Source organism: Rattus norvegicus, chromosome 9 (assembly GCF_021556685.1).
Source record: "Rattus norvegicus strain SHRSP/BbbUtx chromosome 9, alternate assembly SHRSP_T2T, whole genome shotgun sequence".
Lineage (NCBI taxonomy): Eukaryota > Metazoa > Chordata > Mammalia > Rodentia > Muridae > Rattus > Rattus norvegicus.
This window is the reverse complement of record NC_141542.1, coordinates 11,200,723-11,224,866: the sequence shown is the minus strand read 5'-3', so window position 1 is coordinate 11,224,866 and position 24,144 is coordinate 11,200,723. Positions and strand designations below refer to the sequence as shown.

Genomic DNA, 24,144 nt, shown 5'->3' with positions numbered 1-24,144 from the left:
TTCCTGTCAGCCTGTACTTCTTTGCTTCATCCATCTTATCTAGTTTGGTGACTGTATATGTATGGGCCACATGTGGGACAGGCTCTGAATAGGCGTTCCTTTAGCCTCTGTTCTAAACTTTGCCTCCCTATTCCCTCCCAAGGGTATTCTTGTTCCCCTTTTAAAGGAGTGAAGCATTCGCACTTTTGTCATCCTTCTTGAGTTTCATGTGTTCTGTGCATGTTCACTATGTTCATAGCAGCCTTATTTATAATAGCCAGAAGCTGGAAAGAACCCAGATGCCCTTCAACAGAGGAATGGATACAGAAAATGTGGTACATCTACACAATGGAATATTACTCAGCTATCAAAAACAATGACTTTATGAAATTCATAGGCAAATGTATGGAACTGGGAAATATCAGGCTGAGTGAGATAACCCAATCACAGAAAACACACATGGTATGCACTCATTGATACAAATAAGTGTACCGATTTTTGTAAGCATTTTTCTTTTTTTTTTTTATTAACTTGAGTATTTCTTATATACATTTCGAGTGTTATTCCCTTTCCCGGTTTCTGGGCAAGCATCCCCCTAATCCCTCCCCCTCCCCTTTTTTATGGGTGTTCCCATCCCCATCCTCCTCCCATTGCTACCCTCCCCCCAACAATATAGTTCACTGGGGGTTCAGTCTTAGCAGGACCCATGGCTTCCCCTTCCACTGGTGCTCTTACTAGGATATTCATTGCTACCTATGAGGTCAGAGTCCAGGGTCAGTCCATGTATAGTCTTTAGGTAGTGGCTTAGTCCCTGGAAGCTCTGGTTGCTTGACATTGTTGTACATATGGGGTCTCGAGCCCCTTCAAGCTCTTCCAGTTCTTTCTCTGATTCCTTCAACCGGGGACCTATTCTCAGTTCAGTGGTTTGCTGCTGGTATTCGCCTCTGTATTTGCTGTATTCTGGCTGTGTCTCTCAGGAGCGATCTACATCCGGCTCCTGTCAGTCTGCACTTCTTTGCTTCATCCATCTTGTCTAATTGGGTGGCTGTATATGTATGGGCCACATGTGGGGCAGGCTCTGAATGGGTGTTCCTTCAGTCTCTGTTTTAATCTTTGCCTCTCTATTCCGTGCCAAGGGTATTCTTATTCCCCTTTTAAAGAAGGAGTGAAGCATTCACATTTTGATCGTCCGTCTTGAGTTTCATTTGTTCTAGGCATCTAGGGTAATTCAAGCATTTGGGCTAATAGCCACTTATCAATGAGTGCATAGCATGTGTGTTTTTCTGTGATTGGGTTACCTCACTCAGGATGATATTTTCCAGTTCAAACCATTTGCCTACGAATTTCATAAAGTCATTGTTTTTGATAGCTGAGTAATATTCTATTGTGTAGATGTACCACATTTTCTGTATCCATTCCTCTGTTGAAGGGCATCTGGGTTCTTTCCAGCTTCTGGCTATTATAAGTAAGGCTGCGATGAACATAGTGGAGCACGTGTCTTTTTTATATGTTGGGGCATCTTTTGGGTATATGCCCAAGAGAGGTATAGCTGAATCCTCAGGCAGTTCAATGTCCAATTTTCTGAGGAACCTCCAGACTGATTTCCAGAATGGTTGTACCAGTCTGCAATCCCACCAACAATGGAGGAGTGTTCCTCTTTCTCCACATCCTCGCCAGCATTTGCTGTCACCTGAGTTTTTGATCTTAGCCATTCTCACTGGTGTGAGGTGAAATCTCAGGGTTGTTTTCATTTGCATTTCCCTTATGACTAAAGATGTTGAACATTTCTTTAGGTATTTCTCAGCCATTCAGCATTCCTCAGCTGTGAATTGTTTGTTTAGCTCTGAACCCCATTTTTAATAGGGTTATTTGTCTCCCTGCGGTCTAACTTCTTGAGTTCTTTGTATATTTTGGATATAAGGCCTCTATCTGTTGTAGGATTGGTAAAGATCTTTTCCCAATCTGTTGGTTGCCGTTTTGTCCTAACCACAGTGTCCTTTGCCTTACAGAAACTTTGCAGTCTTATGAGATCCCATTTGTCGATTCTTGATCTTAGAGCATAAGCCATTGGTGTTTTGTTCAGGAAATTTTTTCCAGTGCCCATGTGTTCCAGATGCTTCCCTAGTTTTTCTTCTATTAGTTTGAGTGTATCTGGTTTGATGTGGAGGTCCTTGATCTACTTGGACTTAAGCTTTGTACAGGGTGATAAGCATGGATCGATCTGCATTCTTCTACATGTTGACCTCCAGTTGAACCAGCACCATTTGCTGAAAATGCTGTCTTTTTTCCATTGGATGGTTTTGGCTCCTTTGTCAAAAATCAAGTGCCCATAGGTGTGTGGGTTCATTTCTGGGTCTTCAATTCTGTTCCATTGGTCTATCTGTCTGTCTCTGTACCAATACCATGCAGTTTTTATCACTATTGCTCTGTAATACTGCTTGAGTTCAGGGATAGTGATTCCCCCTGAAGTCCTTTTATTGTTGAGGATAGTTTTAGCTATCCTGGGTTTTTTGTTATTCCAGATGAATTTGCAAATTGTTCTGTCTAACTCTCTGAAGAATTGGATTGGTATTTTGATGGGGATTGCATTGAATCTGTAGATCGCTTTTGGTAAAATGGCCATTTTTACTATATTAATCCTGCCAATCCATGAGCATGGGAGATCTTTCCATCTTCTGAGGTCTTCTTCAATTTCTTTCTTCAGAGTCTTGAAGTTCTTATTGTACAGATCTTTTACTTGCTTGGTTAAAGTCACACCGAGTTACTTTATATTATTTTGGTCTATTATGAAGGGTGTCGTTTCCCTAATTTCTTTCTCGGCTTGTTTCTCTTTTGTGTAGAGGAAGGCTATTGATTTATTTGAGTTAATTTTATACCCAGCCACTTTGCTGAAATTGTTTATCAGTGTAAGCATTTTTCAAATAAACTTAGTCTGATGATGCCCTCTCATAACTTTTATATAAAGGCAGTGTGCTGGAAGGGGCCTGGCAGAGTCTGCCTGCATTATTTAATGATGAGTACTGGAGATGTAAACAATGCACATACTAGAATTCCTTTCTTTGTTTCTTCCTTCCCTCCTTTCTTTCTTCCTTCCCTCCTTTCTTTCTTTCTTTCTTTCTTTCTTTCTTTCTTTCTTTCTTTCTTTCTTTCTTTCTTTCTTTCTTTCTTTCCCTCCTTTTTATTTAGCCCACACTGGCCTGGAACTCACCATGTGAAACAGGCTTGCCTGGAATTCAAATCCACAGAGATCTACCTGCCTTTCCTCCTGAGGGTTGAGATTAAAGAAGTGTACCACCATTTTCAACCCTCACTATTCTTTTTAACTTAATAGAATTGCATGGAAGGACCCGTGAGATGACTTTGTGGGTGCCTGCTGCCATTCCAGATTCCCTAAGGTTGATTCCCAGGACTCTACAGATGCCCACATCTTATCGTGTGACCAAGTGTGCAGTACTATGCCTAGTTCATTTCACATTTGTTTACTCTGTACACACAAAACTCATTCACAACCCTTGGCTCCCATTATCTGAGTGGTTTGTTTGTGCTCTCTAACTAGCATATTTTAAAAATTCACTTTACTATTGCATTTTTAATGGACCCCATTAAATGTTTTCTCTTTTAATAAAATCACTCCTATATCTGACTTCCTGTTTTTCTTTCACCGATCCTCCCTTTTTTTATTCATTTTTCTTTGGATTCATTGTACTTGATATTTTTTTCTTCCTTGTTTTAGAATTATTACCCTGATGATAATATTCCAATTTTATTTTTTATAAAGCTACCTAATTTTTTAAACACACACAATTCATCCTAGACTTTTCTAACAGCACTCTGCAGGTTCCAGTTTCCTGCACATACTATGAGTGTTCCAAAATGTGACATATTGCTTATACTGCCTGGGTTCCTTTCATCTGCCCACCATGGTTTAAAACATCATCTTATAGCCACTTAAAAATACATAAAATAAACCAGTGCTTAATTACGTCACTTGCATTACTATCAGCACCTCCATTGTAACTTGATTTTATTTTTTGTTCCACTTGAACAATGTAAATTTTTTCATCTGGTTAATTTAATTAACTTCTTCATTCTGTTTTCATTATAAGCTTTCTTTTCTTGGATTTGCTTCTTTCTTTTGGATTATTTCTGTTTTTGGTAAAAACAAGTAACTCCCAACCATGCTAAACACACATAAACACACACACACACACACACACACACACACACACACACACAAAACTCCCAACACACACACACACACACACACACACACACACACACACACAGAGGTGGGGAGAGAGAGAGAACTCCCCATCAATGTTCACACTTACACTCATACAACTCCCTACTGCCCTTGACACACATACACATTTAAAGATTCCTTCTAATGAGAACCTGTGAGTGACGAAATTGTGTGTTCCTCTTCTGGCAGGAGATAAAGTGAAGGAGAGGAATGGAAAGAAACAAAGATGGAAAAGAGACAAAGAAAAGATAGGGGAAGGGGGACTGAGGGAAGGAGGAGGGGGTGGGAGGACAGAGGGAGAAGAAGCTCACTTTTTCTAGTAAGTCAGTTACCACTCATCACCTTCCCTCTCCTACTAAGTGGAAGTCAGCCATGAAGGCTTAGGCTTAGGCATGGTGGTGCACATCTTTAATTCCAGGAGACAGAGGCAAGCAGATCTCCAAGTGCGAGGCCAGCCTGGGACATAGAAAGTTCCAAGTAAAGAAAGTTTGGGTCGGAGTGTGGTGGTGCGTACCTTTAGTTTGGGCTATACCTTCAGCTGAGGTCTACACAAGGACAATGGAAGAAGAAAGTCTTCCTCCTTCTCACCCGTTCGCACTAACTTGAAAGCACACCTGCGCTTACTTCTTCAGGATTCCAGCTTATACAGAAGAGCAGCTAAAACACCCAGCCTTGTGAGACTGAGCGACTACTAGGTTCTCGGACTTCTCATTCACAGCTGCCCATTGTTGGGTTAGTTTGACTGCAGGCTGTAAACCATTCCAATAATTTCCCTTCATATATAGAGACAGTCTATAAGTTCTAGGATTCTAGAGCACCCAGACTAATACAGGCTCTTTGGAATCTTTAGACTGGCTATGGAAAACAAAACATGCTGAGCCTGTTTGTATGAAACAATCTGTAATGTTCAAAGTATGGCTGGATTAAAATGTTTGGAAATAAAATCGCCATTGTATGGAAACCATCGTTTTTAAAAGGGCTACTGATTCAAATGCTACGGAAATTAAAATAAGCGACTGAGAAGCAATTTGTTGATTGAATGCAGTATTTCTTCATAGTAAGGTAGCAAGCCACAGAATTAAGTAACAGCAGGGTCAAGTCTCCAGGGCCACAGCAGGTGGTCTGAGAGGTTTAGTCAGTGAGTCTGTCTTCTGAAATGCTCCGCCCCTCTTTGTTCCTTTCTGCATAACAATGGATGGGAAAGGAGGGACCTAAGGTCCAACTCCAGAGATCCTCCTTCCACAAAGACAGGAATTTACAGTGAGTCTGTGCACTGTGAGTTAATGTGACTTACACAATAAGAGGGTAGCTAGAAGTTTTAAGTTGTCTTGACTAATTCCTTAGTCAGATACTTTTTTTTTTTGGCGAATCCACTTGGAAAAGGCATTTTTCAGACATGCCAAAGAGTATAGTAGATGGTCTGAAGAGGATGAGTTCTTAAGTAAAGTAATCCAGCCAGATGATTGTGAGTTAAAGTGAAATAGATTTCTTCAGCATAGGATTTCTGTGAGGATTTACAGTGCTGAATGTTGTTATGAATCCCCTAAAGAATTCTCTCATCTCCCATCTTTAATTTTGACTAGGAAACTTCTCTGCATGCGACATTTAATTATTCCCCATTTGACAAGTACATATGTGATCTAACACTGGAGCTAGTGCGAATAACAGAACATTTAAAAAGAAAATGATCTTCCAGACACAATGAAACCCGTCTTTCCCCAAACCCTCTGTAATGGACCCAGATGGACTGAAGCACAGTTCAGCTGTGAGGTTTGCAAACCTCTGGGGTGAATCTCCAATTCCATAGAAACAAAAATTTAGAGAGAAATGGTAAATTTTAAATAAGCATGGTCCATCATACCACCCAATATAATAAAAGCTAAGTAACACAAAGAGTCCTGGGTACTGGGAAAATGCAGTACTATAAGTAGAATATATTTACATTCATGGTGTTATCTTGTGTTATCATTGTTTGGCGTTGGATATAATGTTTCAATGTGTAGCCCCTTCGGGCCTTGAATTGGTGGGTGCTGCCACTACCTGCTCTTACTCCAAGCCTTGTAACTCACTCATAGCCCATCAGTTTTCATCACCGTTGTGAAAAGATGCACATAATCAAAGTTGGGGTTAATCAACATTAACAGGAGAAATCATACTCTACACCGTTCTTCAAATGCATTGGAAGCACACATGAACTTAAATCCATTTAAAGGAACAGGGTGGCAACAGTAGAGGACTACAAGCAAATTCCTATTGCCTGTGAAATTAAGTCAGTCAAGGGATTCCGGGAAGGGCCTCATCTTGCTGGCAGAGTCATGTCTCCACCCGTAAGGCAATCAATGGACAAACACAACTGGGTAAAAATAGCAGGAACTTAGTGGGGGTAGGCGCTGGCTCAACTTGCTCCCTGAGCAATGGAAACTACAGTAAGAGAGGATCCAGAAGATGAGAGGGCAGCATCAGAAGAAGAAACCAGACTCTGTCAGTCTTCCCCAGGAATGCATACCCCATACAAATAAACCTTCCCCAGCGTGTGAATCCTCATGGGTAAATAGGTCATCCTCTGCCTGAGAGGGCAAAGTGCCAACATAGATCCCTTACACATGAGTTTTCAAATATCAAATACCAGGAAGCCATGGTGAAGAAAATTCAGGAACTAGCCTTGCTTCAGTGAAGGAGCAGTAACTATCAATGTAAAAAAGGTGATGACGCATGTTCAACAGACACTTCAACCTGGTTCTTGATAAGACCTTGTAAACTAGGCTCAGATATGGAATAAAGACAAGACTCTTTCAGAACATTAACCTGGATATTGAGAATAGTTTTAGGATGATGACGTCATGGTTTGTCATGGGATCATAAGAGGAAAAAGCAGGAGATGAAACCAAATGGATTGGCGAATAGTCACACTCAGTTTGTCCGCAGCTTCACTGATGCAGACTGTCATGACGGAATCTGCTGTTCCGTCACGATCAAGCAGACCACATCATGCTTTTAACTTTCTCACGATGAATGTATTTAATTGAAAGAATGAAGTTGATTTTGTAGCTTTACTCAGTTACCCAACTAGACACTGTTGCCACCTAGTGGTCTAACACACCATAGCGACCACGTTGGGGGTGAAAGCTGGGGTCCTAACAGGCAGGGCTCATGGGTGCAGAGATAACTAACAGTGGGGTAGGATTCAGGGGGACAGCAGGCACACATGTCTAGAGCAAACACATACATTCAGTCACAGACCTCACTCCTACACCAGTCATAGATCCGCTCTAACACACACTTACAGACAGACTCTGGCCCCAGAGTAGTAAGAGCTTCACTGAGCAAACAAGTTACCATCATTGAAAAAGGGGTTTGGTCTACTTTACTTCTTTTTTAAAAAAGGTCAATTATGCCTTGATTCAGTTACTTGCTTAAGATATTTCCCTAACATTCTTTCGTGTCGTTCTTTATTACGATCATCAGGTAAAGACTCAGTATTTGTAGACAATGGTGGCTAATCAAATAGCATGGAGGTAATCTGAAGTTATAGAAAACTAGAATTTGGTCTAGATGAAAAAACAAGGAACAGGCTTCGTTCTTAAAGAAATGAAGATTTAGCAGACAGGAAGAAAAGAAGAAGGAAAAAACGTCTACACAATAAAGATATGTGTTGTCTGTCATCTGAAATTCTCAGGGTTCTAGAGATAAATACCAGAAGCAAACATCCCTCGGGGTCTCCTTAACTAGAATCAGATCCTGAATCTCTCAGTTATATAGTACCAATGCCCTATGCTTTCTTTGCCTCTCTAGGCAAGTCGTTTGCAGGGCCCCTTCTAAACACTTAAAGAATCACACTCCCAGGACATACTGGACCGCCGTCAGAATTCCACTCTACTGATGGACTTTTGCTAAACTCATCTCTGACTTTGTGTAGTTAATATCTCTAAGGATGTCAGAATCCAACACAACAGACAAAAAGTCTTCCTTTGATCCATTTTCCAATAAACGAGTGAGGAAAAATGGACATCGGTTTAGGTGTTTCAGTGCAGGGACAGCAAGCAAACCAGAAGAAGCAAATTTCAGAAATTCAAGCATGTGACGCTCCAAAATTTGCATCAGAAGCTGAAAAACCTTCTTGCAAATAGATCTCTGCTTAAATTTTCCATAGAAAATTATGGAACATGCTCACTTCCCACATGCAGATCTCTGCGATGAGAAGCTGTGGGATCTTACCTATAATGAAGAGAATCTCCACAGCGATGTCACTGACCGTTGTGCTCCGAGTTGTGGACAGATCCTCATTGCCAATGAAGCACACGTTGTAAGGGACTGTCACAGCAACATAAAACGTTGCCAGCAAAATGAGCCAGTCCCAGCCAGCTTTAAAAGTGCTGAAGTGCAGCAGGATGAACTTGGACTTTTTTGCATCGGAAACCTTATACTCTGGAAACGCCGGTTTATCTACAAACACGTTCTGTGGATAAAGACACAAGAGGAGGAATAAAGAGATGTGCAGTTAGAAAAGGAGACTGAAGAGCTCTAAATGTACACTTGAGGAGCCTGGACTAGTCACACATTCAACATCAAGTACCGTACAAGTGATCTGTACAATGTAACATGAATTACTGCCCTGTGATTCTCAAGTGTGCTGCAGTCAACCACAGGGTTCTCTGTGATGCTAGTCCCAAAAGATTCCAAGTGAGGTGAAAATCTTGTCACATAGAAAAATTGCAGGCTACTGTAATACCATAACCTGTCTGTGATGCTACTGTACAGGTACTTACTGAATTTTAGTCATGTACATGAATACCATAGATAATTATGTATAGTATATAATATTGATAATAATAATAAACAACGGTTACTAGCTTATATGTGTATAATTTGCACATCTTACTATTATTTCAGAGAGTATTCCTATATATCTAAAAAGCTTACTGTTAGCATTTAGTATTATGCAGCTACAGACACATAAATCTTCTGGTGAATTCACTGCTGACTGGTACATTGAGTGAGTGACCAGAAAACCTATTGGTTTGTACACATAAGCACAGATGCTCAAGGAGGTCAAAAGAGTGTGTTGGATCTCTTGAAAATGGAGTTATGCGTATTTATAAGATACCTAACATGGGTAATGACCAAGCTCAGTTCCTCTGTAGGAACAGTATGTGCTGAGTCATAGTAACCTCTGAGCCAGTCTAGACCTGCACTATTTATTAGCATTGTCACTATAGGGTTCCTACGACAAAGAAACTACCCTAATAGCAAACTTACAATGTCTCCTGCTTGTTACTGGACTAAAACTAAACAGTGATCTTTGTTATGTAGACAGTATCGGGCAGATTGTGTGTGTGTGTGTGTGTGTGTGTGTGTGTGTGTGTGTGTGTGTGTGTGTTGGGGGGGATCTAGACTTTGGTCATTAAAAACACTATTATCTCAAATGTTATTGAAAAGCATCCAGTTGCATGTATAATTCTATACATAGTATAACAACAAGGGCATGTGTATGCTCATTAGTGTGCGGTCTGTGCATGGTGGCTTTACCTAGAGCTCTGACCTGGGATTCTGCTGATGTCAGCAAAGATAGCCTCCCTCCCCTCAGACAGTATAGAGACAACCAACGTTCTCCTGAAAACAGTTGCTTTCTTTCCTCAAAATACACTTGGTGGTCCATGCATTTGTGCACTGTGGGTGTTGGTGTTTCTAATTGGAACCCAAACTTCATTATTTTGATTAATGTGCACATATTCTGAAATAGAGCCACCATTAAGGAGAGAAGCAGTTGCTCAGGGGTTATTATTCAAGTCATGGAGGAGGAAGACAGCATTCACCACACAGCTGATTAAACAGAGACTAGCTAGAGTTACTGATGGCTGATGAAGCGTTTTGTTTTGAAAGCAGTCCAAATAGATGAACAATTCCCTTGTTGCTATGAGACAAAAGAAGGCTCAACAATAATGTGTGTGGAAATTCCACAAGCCTGTGACCAGTACTTATAGACTTTGTTTTGACCTCAAATAATGAGAAATCAAGAAAGGTAATGAGAACTTCGATTTGAAATTTAACAGGAGAAAGTTCTGGATACATAATGCTTGTAGGTCACAGTGTAGTCTTCTTGTCTCAGTCACCAAGAGGAATGCAGAGAAATATAGTGTGTTCAGGAAGGCCCAGGGATGATTCCTGGGATGCACTTGGAACTGTTAGTTCTGCCTCTTGTCTAAAGGTAGGGGTTCCCAATATGAATCTATTTTCTGCTATGAAGTCTACTTAGTCCCACAAGCATGTCATACTGGTGCACCACAGTGGGTCACTGCTTCACTTCTAGATGGTTGGTTAGTACCACTACATTGTTTCTTCAAACTGCCTATTTGGTAGCTGAAGGACAAGTTCCAAAGTGGGATTTTGCCATAAAACTGAGGTAATGAATTACTTTTTATGTTTGTGGGGTATGTTTTGGGGGAAGGGTCTAAAGCATGAGCAGAGAAGAGAGAATCCAGGTCCAGAAATACTCTTCTCAGGGTCGATTAGGTACATTGATGTTATCATGGCAGTTAAATTATTTTTAAGGTTTATTTATTTTGTTTTATGTGTATGAATGTCTTTATCTGCATGAATGCCTGGGTACTACATGCATATCTGGTGCTTGCAGAGGCCATAGGAGGTACCAAATTTCCTCCAAAAGGAGTTATAGGCAGCTGTGTGGATGCTGGGAACCAAACCAGGTCCTTTTCAAAACAAACAATTAATTTTTCTTAATTAATTGACGAGCTACTTTTCTAGCCCTGTCTGTGATCGACTGAATTATAATTTTATCCCTAAGCATTTACAGTCAGGAACTCTTGAGGCTTACCAGAAGCACTTTATGTTTCTGTCCAAATGGGTACCGTCTTTATCATTCTGTTACCGTCTCAGAATATACCTATTGGGCACTTCCGGTAAGCTGTTTGATTCATCTCACACTGATTCCATTAAACTCTGATATCAGAGCAACAATAAACAGTTTAAATGTGAGCTGTGTGTTGTCATTGTCATAGACTATTTCAAGTGTGTACCTTAAACTTATGGTTAAATTGTTGTTATTATAGCATGGTATTTAAAAATTATACTTAGAATGCAATATAGCAGGCTTAACTTTTGAAGTGACAATAATTCAATCGTACACACATCAGTACACAGTTTGTAATTATACAAAAAGACTTTACTATGCCAACCAAAGTCTTTAACAAAATTCTCTTGAATCAAGCAAATTCTTACAACCACAAAAATATGCATGTGCATAAAAGTGTGCAAAAGATGGAAACTGGAGAAGTGTCACAGTATTTATAACACCTAAACATGTGAAGCTTGTCCATGGAATAAGACAATGTTTAATAAAATAATAATAGATCTCAAGCAGCTGTTACTTATCAATTTTGAGGGTCATGCTTTAGGACCAATAATGCTTTAGTCTATTAATTTGCATCTGATGAATTATCCAAATGCACTTGTTAACTCTAACACCTGATTAAGATTTTTTTCCTAAAATATTTGGCAATGTTTGTTTGAAGCTCACCTCTGAATGCATGAAGAGGGTAGGAAAATGTCCTTACACTGGGCATACCTGACACAGAGCCTGTCTTTGATGATGGTACTGATGAGGGAGGCTTCTTACTGGTGAGATTTAGGCATGGTTAACATCCCTCTCAGACTCTCTCTTCTGACATGTATAAGGAACACCAGACTTGGGTCAAGACAACCTGTGACAAAGTTCTCAGCACAAAGATATATTTGTCCTAGAGGGACAGAGGGAGGAAGATGTAGAAAGGGAAGATGATGAAGAGGGGGGACAAGAGGCAAAAAAGAGGGGAAGGGGGTATTTATTCTTGGGGACAAAGGACTGACTCTTGATAGGGAGGAAAAAGACATGGGCCATTGGTAAAAGGCAGTTTACAAAGGGAAGATGAAGTTTTTAATTTTAATTGGTCGTATTAATTAGGTGAACCAAAGGGGGCTTTGGATGGCTGGACTTCAAGACCTAGATAGCTGGACCGTGGGAGTCAGCGTCCAGAGGAGGAAGTAGCCATACAATGGAATAGACTTTGCAGGTAGCTTTAGGAATGTAATCTAACAGTTTAGCAAGGCAGAGGGAATGGGAGAGAAGGGCAAGGCCGGCCAGCACCATGTTTTCCACAGTGAGGCTGGCTAAGAGTCCCTTCCACATTGATTTCTGCTGGATAGACTTCTCATTTCACAGAATAAGCAACTAAAAATGAAAAGGAATCAGTCTTTTTCTTGCAATTTCCAGGCAAACTTAGCACCTAAGTTAAAGGTATTTCATGCCCTCAAACTCAGACACACACCTAAACAGTTCTGTTGCCTGTGATGGCAGGATAGCATTATCTCTGGGGAAAAGCTGTTCAAGAATAAGATAGTGATTTGAGAAAGAACGTTAAGGCCCAAGCCCCTTAGCTGATTCTTCTGCTTTGGAGAGTTTTAATAAGTTGGAGTTTTCCCCGTGGTTAAGGGAGCTAATGGAACACCCTTGGTACTGGTGTGTAGTGAGTGCCGAATTAATAGAATGTAAGGAAGGAAATGCTAGATTGCTAGTGTGATAAAGTATTGGTGATTTTGTGTGTATGTGCGTATCAGTTATTGCTACCTGAATTCCCCTAAGAGCGTTTTGTCTGTAAGTGCAGGCCCTTTTCTTTCTTTCCCTGTCTCTTCCTGCTGTCTGCTCATTAGCTGCTCTCTTTCCTGCTGGAAAGGGCAGTGACTGAGGCCAGTGCGAACCACATCTGGCCTCTGTAGTTAGGGCCCCTGTGGCCTCATCGTCTCTGAACTGACTAGGCATTCTTAGTACTACCCTCCCCTCTGAAGTGTATACTTCTAAAATGAACAACAGCAATTAAGTAAGTCACTAAGGTGTGGGAGGTACAAGTTAAAACAGATTTTTTAAGTCATACTTTATAGTTTGTTTATCTAGAGGGAGAAACAGCAAGGCTCAACCACTGTAGTTTAAACTCACTGAGACTTGCATTTTATCTCAGCCAAATGCTGCTCAACTGAGGCAAGAAGTGGTGTGGGCTTTCAGCATAACCAAACCTCTCCAAATAGGTCACAAACACATACATACACACATACATGCACACATTCATGCACACATTCATGCACACTCACACACACAAACATAAAACTGTCATAGTAAGTTAGGACAAAAGACCAAACTACCACCCTCCACCAACCGTGTTCAACTCTCCACAGGAGTGAGTGTCAGAGCCTTCAAAGCCTGATGAATAATCTCAGGAGCTTGAGTGGGCTGGAATACCGACTGGGAACTCCAGGAGCTACAATAGAGTCAAACCCCATGTTCAAGTAGCTTCCCACACCCTAGGTTTAAACTCCTTTCTTTGTTCCCTGTGAACACAGATATTGATATTTTGCACACCAGAAGGAAGGCTTGTTTCATCAAGACATTGGGTCTAAGAAAAGGTCACCATAGTGCTGAGTCTGTTAAAGAGGGTTGGGACGAACCTTAGTCATCCTTAGTAAGCCATAGTAAGGAGCCCTTACTGTAATTCACTAAAAGTAAAACTTTTCATATAACCTAATCAGGGTAGCTTGCGATTTCTAATGAAATGCTGTAGTGTCTGACAGTTCTAACCGTTTTGTATAGAACATAACATTTTAAATGATTACTTTTATTGGCTCATGGTCCCCCTGAGGAAAGGTACTAAAGGGAATGGGAACAAGTGTAATATTGACACTTATATTAAATTTAAAAAGTTGTAATTAACTGACAGTAACTGTGAACAGGACCTATGACACCGTCTTGTTTCTCGAAATATAGAGTCTGTCTGCTGTGGCCCTCCCTAGCACAATGGTACACTCACCCCAGCAACACTGTAGTCTCTGTACTAAAGCTAAGAAATTCAATAAAGGAGTAGTTGGAACCATTCTTTGGTGGAACAAGAGTTGCTCTCTAGGGAAAACTGGTGTCCACAATGTATACACACACCACCTACATTATTTATTTTCAATTTGTTCTTTTCTCTTCTTTGCAGGTGTCCTGAGATGTGATAAAGGACTGCTCGGCTCCGTCTGCGGGCTGAGTCGAAGTGGCTCCCTGCTCTTGATCTTCCTTTGGCTCTGTCTGGAGGAAAAGAAGACTCATAAGACACCAAAGAATGCAAACATTTCAACTCAACGATGACAAGTTCTCACAGGTCAAGTGGAAGAACATGCAATATTTTATGCCTTTTCAAGCACAATTATCTGCTGGCTTCTGATGACATTTAATTTTCATTCAGATCAACATAATTTACTTGTCTTTCATCATCATACTACCTGATGATGTGAAATATGCATGAGGACAGAAAGATGGTGAGAAGTTCAGCGAGCCAGGACTCTGCTCTTCCACACACTTACTGCAACTCTGCTTAACACTTAGAAAAGCTTATTTTTCCCTGGATAATTTCCAATGCAAATGTAAAAGTCACATTTATAGTCATTTTGTGTCAATAGGAACTTTATATAATAAAAGTGTTTACACATTTTTCTAGTTAGCCTTAACTGTCAACTTAACACAGCCTTGTAAATTTTACTATCTCTCCATTGTGAAGTTAAAAACAAAACTAATTCCTTGAGAAGTCATACGGCATATTTTGATCACATTTATCCCCAACTCATCCCCTTAATTCCTATAATTTGTCTCTATCTCCCCAAGCTCCCTAATTTCATGTTTTCTTTCATTTGTTTTATTTAATAAACTAATGACTTCAATTTGGTGTCTGTTGTATTAAGGGTTTAATCTCAATCAGGGGCTTCTACTCCACTTTTGAACATTCAGTTCCCAGATAAAAGACACACATAGTTATAATAAGTCTTTAACACAATTAGAGCTGGGGAGATATCTACCGTCCAAGTTATTAAAATCTACTTCTCCATCAATAACCCTGTTATAACTTCCCATGTTCCTCTGAGCAGGTTTTACATCCAAATGACAAGCCCACACTGTCATGTTTTTAAGATTCCTACTCCAGGCCTTCCTGTCCTCTCTCCATCTTCTCTCCCTTCTCTGGCACCAATCCTGGAAATAAAAGACTCAGCCTATCTCACTTCTGTCCAGCTATAGATTGACAGCATTTTAATTTAACCAATAGTTTTAAATTAAGGAGCAAGGTCATTTTGTACTTGTGGATTCCCTCGTTGCTGGGAACAAGGCCTTGAAGGCCAGTATTTAGTATTATAATACACAGCAAAACAGGAAACTTCAACAGTTGTTCATATACTTCTGATCATGGGACCATCCACTGGAGTATGAGGAACCATAAAGAAAACTGGATCTCCCTTCTCCAGGAGCTAACAGCACCCACAGCTCCTCAACTAAGGGTGAAGGCTCATAAACTGCCTCTTGGTCCATGTGAGAGTGTTAACTGGCTTGACCTGTGAAGGCTTCATGCCCACAGCCAGAGTTTCTGGGAGACTGTGGCTGCAGTGGTCCTGTTATACCCAAAGACACTATTTTACTCCGGTCCTTCTTGACTTCCATCTCTTACAATCTTTCAGTCCCTCCTCCTTAATTTCTGTCCCCACTTCATTGATGGCCCCTTAATCTTAGGAGTAGTTATGATATCTGGTTTGTGGCTGAAAACTACTTATATGTATTCTTTGAAATTTGAGAAATTGTGAGTTTCTGCACTAAACACTGTCCAGTGAACAAAGAAATTTCTCTGGCGAGGTATGTGAGATGCACTAATATATATTTAGAGAGATCAAGAAATTTATTTAAAGACGTAAGAACTTTGAGGACAGTTTAATACTGTGTCCTAAATGGGACAAAATAATAGTACTAGGTTCACTCCTGGGGACCCAAAACTTCCCTACCATGTGTCCTTGAATAATTTTCAATATTAGGCATGTGTTTCATTCTCAGAAGCAGGTTTAAATTCAATAAGAAAGTGCTTGGTTCACCGATATCATTCATGTCTCTCTTGCACCCATGGCTATATCTTGCCACCCTGGTGGTTATTGTAGTTCACAGGGTTCACAGTTGTGTGACATTATTGATGACTTGTGCCCTGCAGAAGCTTGCATAGCATACTAGGCAACAGGGAGGAAGCTTCATGGAGAGTATCAGCTTGGTTTCTCCAATTCATGTTCAAACAAATAGCCATTTCTTATCATATTGATGGCTGGTATTTTACTACCTGATTTTATTTTTTATGTAGTTAAATTTTTAAATTCTTATGTTATCAGACTTATCAATTTGTTTGGTTTCTGGTGCAAGAAATTATGTTTTGAAGAGCCAAAATATTTTCACAAAAATTACTTCTAAAAGTCTATGAACCTTTCATCTGATGTTTATCTTTTTGTTCAAGAACTTGAATTTAAAAAAAACAACAAAATGCACTACATTACTATAGGTTCAAATACCAACCAGAAGAATAAAACCCACAAAAGAGAAAACCCTGAATTATTTATTAAAATTGTTAACTTAAGATCAGTTCTTCATATATTAACATTCATTATACATGCCCCATTTAATATTGTTAGTAAGAGTAGCTTAAGTATAATGCAATGTACAAACACCCTTAGTTTTTGGACAGTGTTAACAGGAATTTGTCAAGACCAGCAGGTTTCTTATGAAATGTTAGTTGGTTTCAAAACACCAAACATACTTATAATGCTATTAAGAAATCAACTAGAATTTACACTTATGAGAGTCAGTTAGCCAGTTCCCTTCTTATGAAAAAATCTAATTAATAGATGAGATTTTCCAAGTCAAACATCAGTAATTCCATTATCTTAAGAAAGGCCTTCAAAGGAGAATGTTGAAGAAACATGTTTGTCTTAGTCTTGGCTGTACATGGAAGCAAAATATATCCCCTAGAATCTGTCATTACAGCTGAAGCCTTCATCCGAGATTGTTTGGGGAAACCACTTCATTTACAGGACTTAGAATCTCCCTGCCGAAAATGGTTCTGACTTTTGGTTCCTGACCAAAGAAACAAGTAAAATTCAAAATTAAAATAATTTACAATAACCATCCCTGACCTCAACCAGTATTACAGAGCAATAGTGATAAAAATTGTACGGTATTGGTACAAAGACAGACAGGTAGATCAATGAAATAGAACTGAAGACCCAGAAATTAACCCACACACCTATGGTCACTTGATCTTTGACAAAGGAGCTAAAAGCATCCAGTGGAAAAAAGCATTTTCAACAAATGGTGTCAGTTCAACTGGAGGTCAGCATGTAGAAGAATACGAACTGGCCCATTCTTATCACCCAATACAAAGCTTAAGTCCACGTGGATCAAGGACCTCCACATAAAACCAGATATACTCAAACTAATAGAAAAAAACTGGGGAAAAGCCTCGAACACATGGGCACTGGGGAAAATTTCCAACAAAACACTAGTGGATTATGCTTTAAGATCAAGAATCAACAAATGGGACCTTGTAAAATTTCTGTAAGGCAAAGGGCACTGTCATTAGGACAAAACAGCAACCAACAGATTGGGAAAAGATCTTTACCAATCCTACGTCTGATAGAGGGCTAATATCCAATATATACAAAGAACTCAAGTAGTTAGACTCCAAAGAGTCAAATAACCCTATTACAAATGGGGTACAGAGCTAAACAAAGAATCCTTAGCTGATGAATATCAAGTGGCTGAGAAGTACATAGAGAAATGCTCAACATCCTTAGTTAGCAGGGAAATGCAAATCAAAACAACCCTGAGATTCCACCTCACAGCAATCAAAATGGCCAAGATAAAAAACTAGGTGACAACAGATGTTTGTGAGGATGTAGACAAAGAGGAACATTCCTCCACTGTTGGTGGGATTGCAAGCTGGTACAACCACTAGGGAAATCAGTCTCGAAGTTCCTCAGAAAATTGGACATTCCCCTACCTGAGGACCCAGCTATACCACTCCTGGGCATATACCTAAAGGATACTCCAACATACAGCAAAGACACATGCTCCACTATGTTCATAGTAGCCTTATTTATAATAGCCAGAAGCTAGAAATAACCCAGATGCCCTTTAACAGAGGAATGGATATAGAAAATGTGGTACATCTACACAATGGAGTACAAACTCAGCTATCAAAAACGATGACTTCATGAAATTCATAGCAAATGGATGGAACTAGAAAATATCATCCTAAGTGAGGTAACTCAAGCACCAAAAAACACACATGGTATGTGTTCACTGATAAGTGAATATTAGCCCTAAAACTTGAATTACCTAAGATAAAATCCACATAGCACATGATGCTCAAGAAGAAAGATGATCAAAGTGCGAATCCTTCAGTCCTTCTTAAAAGGGGGGACAAAAATATTCATAGGAGGGGATATGGAGACAAAATTTGGAGCAGAGACTGAAGGAATGGCCATTCAGAGCCTGTCCCACCTGGGGATCAAGCCAACTACTAAACCCAGACAATATTGATGAAGCCAAGAAATGCGTGCTGATAGGAGACTAATATAGCTGTCTGCTGAGAGGCTCAGCCAGAGCACGACAAATACAGAGGGGAATGCTAGTACAAACCATTGAACTGAGAATGGGGTCCCTATTGGAGGAGTTAGAGAAAGGATTGAAGGAGCTGTGGGGGCTTGCAACCCTATAAGAAAAACAGTACCAATCAACCAGAGTTCCCAGGGACTAAACCACCATCCAGAGAATACACATGGACAGACCCATGGCTCCAGCTGCATATGTAGCAGAGAATGAATGGCCTTGTTGGGCACCAATGGGAGGACTAGCCTTGGTCCTGTCAAGGCTAGTACTCCCAGTGTAGGGATTGTCAGGATGGGGAGGCAGGAAGGGGGTAGTTGGGGAGGGGGACACCCTTATATAAGAAGGGGAGGGGAATGTAATAGGGGGTTTGTGGATGCAAACCGGGAAAGGGAAAAACATTTGAAATGTAAATAAAAAAATATCCAATAAAAAATAATTGACAATGCAGCTTACTCTTCCTTAAAATATATGTACAAAATGTTTTTCAAAGATATTCGTACCATATATATGTGAACATGGCAGTAGACACACATGTGTATACTTGTGCAAATAACCACAAGGAACTCAAATGTCCATAAATAATTGTTATAAGTTACAATCCAGGCATGAGAGAGTTTCATAGTGCCAACTGACTGGACTTACGTGAATTAACCATAACATGAAAGAAACAATTCTTGTCTATTACTACAGAAATATGTCATGAACACAGATTTTAGAACACAAGGAATGGAACACCACAGACATCAGGACAAGACTTTTTATTTATGTGGATTCATAACTAAAGTATAGTGTTTAATAAAATATAAGTGATATAAAATGATATGCTGCCACAATGACAGTAAGTGTCAAAGTGTCTGGACAATGTCATCTCTAGGTGTCCTATAACACCCCTTAGTAAGAGGGGTGTATGCTGCTTGGAAGAAATACTCTACAGTGTATATATTTTGCATTTTAATTTGAAGTCTTTTGCAACAAAGCCCACCAAGAATTGAATAGCCATTCAGCCACAGACTGAATGCAAACTGTGACAGTTTGGAGCAGAGAAAGCTCCCCGTGTCTCTGAGGATACAGAGGAAATCAGGAAATACAGGAAGTCACGAGGAAGGTAAATGCCTGTAGATCACCTGGGCTTTTGCAGCTTTGTTGGAATCTGAGTCTGGCACTTGGTTAGCGGTTTTTGTCTGGTGGTCAAGCAAGCCTTTCAGAGAGGTCGCCAAAGACCTTATTGGTTTAAGTATTAATAAGTCCCAGCTTTAGCTGGTCTACAGACACACACGGGCACAGACAATATTTGGCCCTTCTGTATTCCTTCGTAAGGGCCTCCTTTTGAGTGCATGATGTCTTCGATCTAGGAAGACGAGAGGAAGTAGATGGAAGCAGATGGCAGGTGCAGGAAGCCAGAGAGAGCACACTTCACTTTCACTTTCACTTAGATTGTCCTAGGCATGCGCAGTCGTTCTCAACTCTCAGAATGCTGTAATTCTTTAGCACAGTTCCTCAGGTTGCTGTGATCCCCACCTATAATATTACTTTGGTTACTACTTCATAACAGTAAGTTTGAATAATAATGTAAATCTCTGTGCTTTCAGATGGTCTTAGGTGGGTGATCCCTGTGAAGGGATCCTTTGACTCACAAAGCGGTCACAACCCTCAGGTTGAGAAACACTGCTCTAGATTAAATGAATATTAAGATACAGTAAAAATTATGAAAACATCATCCAAGTGAGGGAAAAGAAGAAAGACTGCACTGTTCACATTTTATACCATCCATCTTTTTCAGACATTTTAAAGGTCCATGGTATGACACTGTAAGGTAACACATAATTATTCTCTGGTTAGTTTTCAGTCGTGGGAGTGAGGGGGGGGGTAAGGTCTCATGTCACTTAGGCTGAGCTCCAAATTCTAATGCTCCTGTTCTAGCACGTGACCGCTGAGGTTACCTTTGTGTTTCATCACACCAGGCTCAGGAACAAATAATTCTATTGATAGCTGTCTGAGAACAACTCTGAAAACAACTGGTGTCCAAGTTAGGTAAGTAATATAGAACAGGAAAGCCATCTACCAACACTTTTATGTATGCAGAGAAGACTCTAAATAAGCCATTAGCAAATTGAATATAAAAATTAATTTAAAATTATACCATAGTTATTCAGGTTTGTGACAAGAATGGTCGAACCTCAGGGAGTCTTTCATATTAACATGCATATTTAAACACAGAGGTCACCTGATCATTTCTCTAAATATGGTTATGGAACTCAATAAATATTCCTTTAAAAAAGCTCTGACAATCAACAAGCATAGCAAATTTATCGCTGATCCAATTTAAAAAAAATCCACTACTAGTCAAGAGCACAATTATGTGTGTGTGACAATGTGTGTGAGATAAATTTTATAATTTATCAAGATCAAAAATAAAAAATATTGAAATGAAAAATAAAAATCATTATGAAAAATAACAAAAACAAAAATTCAAGGTAAAGAAAGCTGGGTGCCCTCAATATGCACCTCCATGCATTTCCTCCTATATTTTTCTGCATGAACTCACTATGAACTGCATTGTAGTAGGATAGGTGTGGATGTTAGTTCCTAAAATATTAAAATAATACATTTTTACCAAAGCTATAGATATCAATGGTGTAAAACAGGAAATGAATTCTCTAATGTTATCGCCCAGGCATAAATACACATTTCGATGATTTCTGCTTTTCGTTCTCTTGAACTTTTCTTTTGTTTTTGTTTTTGAATCTCTGACTTCATATAAAATCATCAATGTGGGAACAATCAGAGATCACAGATATAAAAGAAGTTTATGAAGAAAACATGTCAGACCAAGAAACCTGACAAGAAGCATTAGGCAGAATTCATTCAATATAAATTTTATATTTTTATTTCTTCACGGTTGAAATGCTGAATGAGGATCTGCTTACCCAGTAATCCTGCTTTTGTGAAGGGGATGGAAAGACTGAGACTAGGACTGGAGGGACCACTCAGTAGTTACGGAAAGAAGACTCAGAATTAAAGAGGGTTTGCTGCTCTTCCACAGGACCTGAGTTCAGTTCTCAGGATCCAGAGAGGCACTCACAACCTCCTGTAACTCCAGCTCTGAGGCAGCCAACATCCTCTCTGGCTTCTGAATGCACACACACATGGGCATTTACAAAGACATGCATACTACACACAAATACATAAATATTTTTAAAATCATAAACAGAAATCCATTGACAGCTGATAAAGCCATGGGACCTGCTAAGCCTCTATGTCTAACTGAGCCAAAGGACAAAGAAACAACAGGACACAGCTGGCCTTCTGCTTGCCCCCAGTCTTCAGTCCTTAGCTCTCAGTCCAAGCTGAGTCCAGTAGAAGAGCATTACCTTGAAAAGGGCCACATTTCTTTCCCAGAACATCCTGCATTCAATATCCAGTGCACATGGGGGTATTACAGGTATGTCATGAAAGATTCTGTGTTAGACTAAAAAACAGTCAAATAAAAGATGCCTAAGGGTACCCAGTTTCAGCTGGTGGTGAATGAATGTAGAAACAGTAAATAATCTTGTATTGCATTGCAGTCTAACCTGGTCCTCCATCCAGGCTCCCCAAGAGTCCCTGCATTTGCCACCCACAAGATGTTAATGATGTGTGTACCACAGCATCCTTTATTAGCCCATGCTCTCTGTGCAGATACACAGATAAGTGCTGAGGTGGGCATGTGGGGTGTGCTAGTTACTACTGGGTAAGGCAGAGAGAATGTGCTCCAGAAAAATGAACTACCATAGGGATGACCAGGAGGCAAAACACAAGGAATGCTGGAGGGACTTGACAACGGGACTAGTTTCATTGAAGTGGTTAAGGAAAGGCAAATTGTCTTCTCCCATATTATAAAAGTTCAAATTTTGTGCTATTTCTATTTAAAATACATCATTAAGTAATGATTCCTGGGGAATTATATGAGCTATGAATTTTATGATTTTTCATATATGAAAATTTTAACAGTATTGAAAATAGTTACTCTGATAATGTCACAAAACCTATATGTGAGAACTTTAAAACAATCATCAGTCATACTGCATCTGGCCAACGTTTTCTTACCATGCGCCATCAACCTAAACTGAGAAAGGATAGGATGGGCCTGGTTACTACTGGATTTTGATAATGTGTGTAAACTTCAAAGTGTGATGTGTGTTAAAAATTACATGCTGGGAGACAGCATTTCTCTCATCTGACAGTCACTTCCATATACATGCAAACTTTAAAAACGGAATGTGAGTAAGTGAATGCAACTGAAAATAAACAGGAGACCTGAGCCCTGTGCACAAGGCTTCGAGGTGAGAATCTGCAGAGCCCAGGAAGACATTAACTCACATCGGCTGTAGGAGCTGAAGGAGAACGGACTGCATCGTCACCACTCAAGGCAGGAAACCTGCATCGTCACTGCACTGCCATGGTAACGGAAAGTCTGAGGAATGGCTCGGCCATTTTAAAACATTATTTGTATTTAGTTTTGCCGTTGTCATATATATGAATGCAATTTGTTAATCTATTTACCTATTCCTCTCTCCTAGTCCCTGCCCACTCTACCGCTACACATCCTCTTCTTCCCACATGGTCACCCCTGCCCTGTCATGTCTTATTTGGGGGTACAGGTCTTCTGCAAGAAGCCAGAACTGCTGGTTATGACCACATTGTCATATCCATCAGACAAAAGTTTTACTGGAGCATCCGTCATCTTTCACAACTGAACCTTAAACACTGTTTCCGTGTAAACCAGCAACTGGGTCACTGGAATCTTATCCTAGGGAAATAAAGGCATGTGTTTCACGTTCCAAAAACTTGAAATAACTGCAGTATCCCTCACTTGGGAATGGTTCAACAAACTGGTCCGGCTGCATCAAAGTGCACAAAAAGAGGTAAACTCTTGAGTCACACAGTACTGTAGATGGGTATTTGTAGGTTGATGTCTATATGCGGGTGAGGACTGGAACCAGGTAGGTCAAGGCTATGATTGGACAGTAAGAAAATAAAACGGGGACAAAGTTTTTGTAATGTGGGAGAGAAGGAGGAAGAATAATCAAGATGGAGATGTGAAAGGATGACCCACTCCCAGTGGTCTTGAATTGCCAAGGTTGTTGGGATGGATTTCTTTAGGTAAATTTATTTTATCTAGGTGGGTGGTTTATATCCTTATCAATTGGATGTAAGTTTATTATGTAGATGTATTGTGGATTGAGAATTTAGCATATAAATCTGATTGTTGGGTTACATTTTGCCGAGTCTTGATTTTAACGGGTTGTTGGGAATTTATACAATAACTGTTAGGGGGTAGATGTTGGGAATGTTAACAGAGCAGCGGCAGAGAGTTACAAGAGGGTAGCTAACACTGGGACCAGGGCGGTTAAATATTAGTGGCATCCAGCTTTGGTAGCTCACCCTTATC

The 24,144-nt window shown here is 39.9% G+C and overlaps 1 protein-coding gene across 1 annotated transcript in view; it reads right to left on the bottom strand.

The window, feature by feature from the left end:
* Nucleotides 1-24,144, bottom strand: part of Kcnh8 (potassium voltage-gated channel subfamily H member 8) — a 426,523-nt gene that overhangs the window by 181,596 nt on the left and 220,783 nt on the right. The window contains 2 exon segments of the mRNA NM_145095.2: nucleotides 8,438-8,678; nucleotides 14,206-14,333. Coding sequence (NP_659563.1) covers nucleotides 8,438-8,678; nucleotides 14,206-14,333 — 369 coding nt within the window.